At 44.6% G+C, this 6,608-nt stretch overlaps 1 protein-coding gene across 1 annotated transcript; it reads right to left on the reverse strand.

The window, feature by feature from the left end:
• Nucleotides 1–1,925: 1,925 nt before the first annotated feature.
• Nucleotides 1,926–4,948, reverse strand: LOC148014124 (oleoyl-acyl carrier protein thioesterase 2, chloroplastic-like). Its single transcript, XM_087666641.1, has 6 exons — nucleotides 3,961–4,948; nucleotides 3,623–3,756; nucleotides 3,367–3,480; nucleotides 3,099–3,270; nucleotides 2,697–2,765; nucleotides 1,926–2,482 (listed from the first exon to the last, which is right to left on the reverse strand). Exons 1-6 carry the CDS (start codon nucleotides 4,432–4,434, stop codon nucleotides 2,249–2,251), a joined length of 1,197 nt encoding a protein of 398 aa, XP_087522767.1. The 5' UTR covers nucleotides 4,435–4,948; the 3' UTR covers nucleotides 1,926–2,248.
• Between the last annotated feature and the right edge of the window lie 1,660 nt (nucleotides 4,949–6,608).

Raw genomic sequence — 6,608 nt, forward strand, 5'->3', positions numbered from 1 at the left:
AAGGCAACATTGAAACTAATACAACCCTTAGGTTAGATCGACCAATTTTAGAAGAGGAGTTGCTACAATTCGTTAAATCCATGAAAATAGAGAAGGCCCTTCGACCGAATGGTTTTCCTATGGACACATGTGCTAGTGATTTATGCCATCTATTGATTCCTTTTCAAATCACTAGCAACATGTCTACTTTTGCTAATGAAGGGGTAATCAAGCTAGTTCCCAAGAATGCTCAAATGAGGACTCCGAGTCACTAGCACTCATTGCTGATGACCATGCTAAATGTCCTATATAAGCTCATGCAAAGCTATGGCAATTAGGATCAAAACTATCATTGCAAAGATTGTACACAACATGCAATATGGGTTTGTACTGGGCAGAAATATATTTTATGCCATCCCAAATATTATTTTTAGCATTGGCTCTGCTCTAGCTAGTAAGCAAGGTCACATTCTCATTGTATTGTGTCATTGCCCACTTTTTGTAAATGTATAAACTATCAAATTGAAGTAAAACATTTAAATGAGCATATTACATTTCACCAATTAGCAACATTGCATACAAGAAATTGACAAAGTTCCTTTACCTCCAAGTGGCTTGACAAAGTCCTTAGTACAGGTTTCATGATTGGATAACTATTGAAACATCGATTTCCTCTTTGATCTTGTTGATCAAATTGAAGTAAAACATTTAAATGAGCATAATGCATTACACCAATTCGCAACATCACGTACGCGTGGTACTTTTACTAGTTGTAGTTGGTTTCCAAGTGGTTCATTTGGAAGGGAGAGAGATATCGAACACAATAAGATTGTTTGCCTAGGGTGGTTCCAAGACACTTTCACTAGGGCGTGGATGTTCAATGTTTCAAGGTTCAATTCCTCAATTTAGCAAGGTAGAGCTCCGTTAGCTCTATACAAGAGCATGCCGTTGATAGATAAAACAATTGAAGTCACTAAAGTTTAGCCAATAAATGGTCCTAGCGTTTTGCTATTTGTTCTGCAAGAGTAAGAGCCTCTTCACACGGGAATTTTTGCAAAGGAACCATGTTCGGAAGGCTCGATTTTTGACACTTCACATGGTCCAGCTCGTAACACATGTTGAAATGTAGCACACCTCATTCTTTTGCGTGACCTGTGCCTGGAAGCCTTACAGCATTCGTGACAATTTGGAGGGTGCGATATTGCAAGAAGTCCTATTGCAAGAAGTCCTGTTGCCTAACTCGATTGCGAACCAAACTGCTGACAAAGGTATCCAAAATTTGCTTTAAACTTTTGTACATCTGGTGACTCGTGTGAGAAATTCGAAAGATAGTATTATTCGAGGCTTTTTGAGACCGTCGACGCAGGCAGAAATAATACTTTGGGCATTAAAAACTCGCGGAATTTCCTTTCACCCATGAGAACAAGAGGCGACAGGTCGTTTGTGACTCCGACCTTTCTTTTCTACCTTTTCCATTGTGATAGAGTTTCCACTATATATATATAGATCGACATTGTGCAGCTTGCTTTAAAAGCGAGTAAAGCGATTCGTGGAGTCACAATCAGCCAGCTATTCTCCAGATGCTGGTAAAGAGAAGTACGCCGCTCTGGGAGCCGATTGCGACTGCGCCAGAAACTTCGAGAACCCGTGCGTGTGTGGACGGCGCGTGCCGCGTATTCGCACGTGGCGACTTCCGAAAGCGGGAGCGCAAAAAGAAAAAGGAAAAGAGAGCCACCCATATAATTTTTAACACCAAAAGGTTCTATGTCGGCTGGCGCCACGCTGGCACAAACATGGCTGAGAACGTGGTTCGCTTCTGGCAGAACCCAAGACCTGCTGCCATCCAGCTTGCCAAAACATGCGAAGGACAGAGGGGACCCAAATGGACGCGACTCGCGTGACTCCATGTGCAGAGAAAATAAAAGTGGTTCAAAAGGGGGGGCCCGTTTGGTAGAAATTTAATCCCATTTTTTCCCGAAATCTTTTCTTTTTTATAAAGAAATACACATTGTGAAGCATAAATAAAATCTGGGAAGAGAGGAGGGTTCTATAAAAATCTGAGAGGGAAAAGGGAGAAAAAAATAATAGCGGCCCGAATCTGACCTGGCGGTTAGCCCCAACTGTACAAAGTATGCATCTCACTTTCATCATCTTCACATCGGCACCGTCGTCATCGTCTTTATAATTCATGAAAATATACAAATGGAGTCGGGGCCCCTGGGGGTGCCCCGTTAGGGCAGGATGCATCGCGGGCGTTCGCATGCCTCGTTCACTTTCGCTTGGGCCTCCATTCCGTCCGCGCTCGCAGGACTTCCGTGCCTGTAGTTTGCAGGCGCAGTAGGTGCGTGAATCGCACCTCCTTATCAGCCCTCGCGCCCGTTTCCATGGTGCTCGCCTCCTGGCACGATAGCGACTCCACCACGTCATCCGGCCCGCACTCTCTTCTATACTCCAGTATCACGTTCTTCAGCTCGTACGACACCAGCATTGACTGCGGAACACTCTGCAGATCACAATCCCCGCCAACCAAAACGCACGCATTTAGTTTTTTAAACTTGTCTGTGTCCGTTTGTGCAAGCAGCTACAGATATCTTTTCAGCTTTCCATCGGCATCGTTAATCTCCAGGCTTTGTTTCTCAGTCAAATCACTGCGGATCACTCAACATTCATGATTCGTTAACAATTTATTTGGAATTTAATCCAGGTATGTTTGTTACCTCGAGGACCCAGCCGATGTACTTCACGTGATTTACATGCCGATTCATGTCCAGGTCGTGAAGCTTCGGCTGCAATTTCGCAGGGCAGAGCCGTCAGCCTTTTCAAGGAAGATTTAGCTCTAAAGACAAAGGTTGACACACCATGAATGCTGAAACATGCGACTGAATTGTCACGCATGCAATGCATAGTTAAAAAGCTCGGTAGGAAGATTGTGCTAACTAACACATATAAAGTGTTTTGAAGTGTTCGCTTGTATTGAAACTCTCCAAATTCAATTATCCCATCACCCGTCCGGATTCACGACTTTGGTTTCAAAATTGAAAGCAGATCAATTGTCCCATCAACCGTCCGGATTCTGGACTTTGGTCACAAGAGTGTAATTCCATAGCATCAAAACTTACCATTAAACCACCTCTTTTACAAGGAGCAGAGCCGTCAAGAGCGGGAACCCTTCCACTGAAACTGTCATTCTCCATGACAGACCTGTCCAAGAAAGAAGGAACGATTTCTCCTCTCACAGTATCGGGCATCTTGGACAATCTCCTGGTGTCCTGGTTCATCATGGCCCAATTGCTGCCAACCACATTGCCGAGAATAAATTAGAATGATGCTACGATTGCAATGTACCACTGATCGGTATCAACGGCAGACGAGCATTAAGTCCCTTACCTAGTACCGCGTGCAAGGATGTGACCATTGCTGTAGTCTCGGACTAAGAAGTCCCTCCGCATCCCATTTTTCCCAGAGGCACTAACCCAGGAGTCAATCTCGACCACATCCCCCCTGCATCAACGATGCACGAACGAGTCAAAATAAACGATTCAATGAATATTTTGAGAGCTCTAGATTCTAGTTGCAGAAATGACGAATTTTCATTAATACCAGCTATCATCTAGATTTTGCGAGCGGATTGTGGTTGCAATACCAGAGGGGATAGCGGTTCATCTCGATGTGCATTTTCGTCACTATCCAGATCAGTCTTTGTTTCATCATGGCATGAGTTGTTCCCATGCCATCTCCAACAAAATCCATCATGCCTACGTGGTTCAAAGCAGTTTCCTGAAACATATGATCAAGCTTGTTACGGTCATGTGAACATGTACATTCCGCGTGGAACAGTATTAGGCAGGCGCCAAAAATCTTCATCAGCCGATCGATAGGGACGAGAAACAAATTGTTCTGTCAAATACTCACTGATCACGCGAACAGAAGGTGCCATAACTGATTGATTGACAACTGAACCTAAACATCCACTGTTTGTACCTGAAAGAGATTGGTAATGGTCTCGATGGAAGCTGTTTTGTCGAAGTTGACTTCATACGAGCGAATCACGAACGTTTGCCTGTACACAAGTTTGTTCTCCACAAGCCTCCCCTTCCTGAGCGCGTCCAGAGGAATGACTTTCTCCTTGACATCTTCCTTGTGCCGTGTCTGCTGTCCCTGCAAAACCACATCCATGGCCGAAACGGCGGCATCTATATGATCTCCCCGTTTATCTTTCGACAGAAGCGCACCATTACTGCTTTCCGTCGGCTTGCTCTCGAAGAACAGCTTCGATCCCGGCTTATCTACCTTGGTATGGTTGGCAACGGAGTTCACCTTGGCAAAATCGCTAGCAACGGCTCGCACCAGAAAGGCCGACTTCCTGGGGCGGCAGCAAAGGACGCGAGGCTCTGCGTGCGTGCAGAACTTCAGTTCTCCCGCAATGCAGGTGTCTGGCTTCGCGCAGAAAGACATCTCTGCGGATCAACCGCTGAGATGCGACGGGAGGAGCGACGGGTCCAAGAAAGGGCCGGGGCAACTGCGGAACGGGAGACGTATGGGATGTGAGGGGGGAGTTTTGCCTTCGAAGGGGGGGAAGGGGATGGAGACCGCAGGGCCGTCTTGGACAATGGCAGAACGGGAAATGTATGAGAAGCGAGGGAGGAGATTCTGGTTGGAGGGAGGGAAGCCGGGCGGATGAGATCGGGCAGGGTTTGCGAAAGGGATCGGGCAGGTCTTCTGCGTTGCGGCGCTTCTAATGCAGCAGAGCGGAAGAGAAGAAGCAGAAGGATTTTGATGGCGATGGCAAAAGGAAGGAGGAGGAAGAAGAGCACAGGTGACAACAGATAAGGGAGAGAGGAAGAAGAGCTAAAGGATTTTGAATTCTCTTTTGGGAGAGAGAGAGAGAGAAGGAAAGGAGAGATGATGATGAAGATCTTGAGAGAGGGTTGGGGGGGAACTTTGCTTTTGGGGCTTAGACCTAATAGAGGTGACACCATTGCAGCTCTTATAAAAACCTGCAGTATGCAATCTTTTTCCTTGTGGCTCAACGTCCCCAACCATCTCATTGACTGCTCCCTCATTGAATTTTGACCTTGTTGCCTCCCTTTTTCCTCTTTCTTGTTGCCCCTATCTCCAACCGCTCTTACCAACCCTACTTATGAGCCCCCGCCCCCAAAAAAAAAAAAAAAGACCCCAGGGGCCCCCTTTCTATAAGCTCCCCTAGTCAGTCACACACGAAAATGTTGACATCTCATCGATATCAAGCCGTATCCACTGTACCTTCTTCCCTTCGTAAGTGTCACACGTATGCAAAAAAAAATTTGGCACATGTACACAAAATACTGCAATGTGCCTGCCCTTCATAAGAGTCACATGTACACAAATTTTTGGCACCTCGTCATTCCAATCCGCACCAAGATAATTTAGATATTCCAATGTGACTTCACACAAGCAATGTGGATTTCAACCATCACCAATACTACAATGTGGCTTCATAAGAATCACACGCACAAAATGTTTGACATATCATCGTTTCAATCGACACCAAGTGCTTAAATGTGACTTCATAAGAGCAAAATGGGTTTTAACCATCACCGTTGTAAGCAACTATTTGCAATGCAACTTTATCAGTATGCCAATGGGACTTTTTTTTAGGTGGAAATGATGTAATGTTAAATATTAGAAAAGTAATAAATATTTGCAACGATTGAACTACCCAAAAAGAGGCTTTGAGGAATAGCCAGCGTCAACCATTAGGAGAGAAAGTTACATAGTAGGTATATATGCCATGCCCTTGAATACTTTGTAATTGCCCGTAGGAGGTTCCGCCTTTCTAGCCTCCATCATTCTCCTCATGAAGCCCTCCCCTTAAGTAGCATAAGTCAAACTCTTGAGTTCTAAGCTTTCTATGTCCGACACCAGCACAATGAGAAATCTACTCTAATCAAGCAAAAAAAAGGTGGTGGTTTTAGCATTTTTTGTATGAGATATATGTACCTTGAATCGAAGAAACCGCAAGCACATCAACATGCAGCATGCAATCATTATCCAACATTGGCACGTACTTCAGAAACTTTAAATATGGGCCCAAACATCTCACCTATCGATAAAAAATCGAACAAAACATAAATATGTCCTCGAGTAGGTTGAAGTCTTTTGTTTATGGTGTTCTCATGTGGCCCTTTTGCTGAATTGTACAATAAGGGGCGTGACAAATCTTCAAATATTTTCAATAGGGATATATGTCATGAGAAAATTACCATAGCCCATCAACTCATCAACCATATCCAACCATTAGTAGAGCTACAATTATCAATGTTGCCATCGTCAAGTCAAACATGAAGTCCTCTTCTTTCTTTCTACGCGCACATTATTGAGACATCTTAAGAGTTCATTCATACAATGATTCTAGTTTGTGTTTATCTCATTTATTACTTGAACACACTCTTGATGTCATCTAGAGTGGGGAGTAGAGAGAGAGAGAGAGAGAGAGAGAGAGAGAGAGAGAGAGAGAGAGAGAGAGTGTGTGTGTGTGTGTGTGTGTGTGTGTGTGTGTGCGCGCGCGCACATGCACGTGCATGCAAGTGCATGTATGTGTGTTTCAAACAAGACATGTGAAACATAAGGAGAACTAAGGTAGCCCTAAA

Source organism: Lygodium microphyllum, chromosome 25 (genome assembly GCF_053477565.2).
Source record: "Lygodium microphyllum isolate KBCC chromosome 25, Lygodium_microphyllum_v1.1.10, whole genome shotgun sequence".
NCBI classification, from domain to species: domain Eukaryota; kingdom Viridiplantae; phylum Streptophyta; class Polypodiopsida; order Schizaeales; family Lygodiaceae; genus Lygodium; species Lygodium microphyllum.

Excerpts from the sequence above, each read along its gene's own strand:
- LOC148014124 (XM_087666641.1), bottom strand. The coding sequence starts at position 4,434 with ATGTCTTTCTGCGCGAAGCCAGACACCTGCATTGCGGGAGAACTGAAG. Across the intron at positions 3,757-3,960 it reads CCATTACCAATCTCTTTCAG|GAAACTGCTTTGAACCACGT; the intron begins GTACAAACAGTG and ends CATATGTTTCAG. Across the intron at positions 2,766-3,098 it reads GTAAAAGAGGTGGTTTAATG|CCGAAGCTTCACGACCTGGA; the intron begins GTAAGTTTTGAT and ends GCGAAATTGCAG.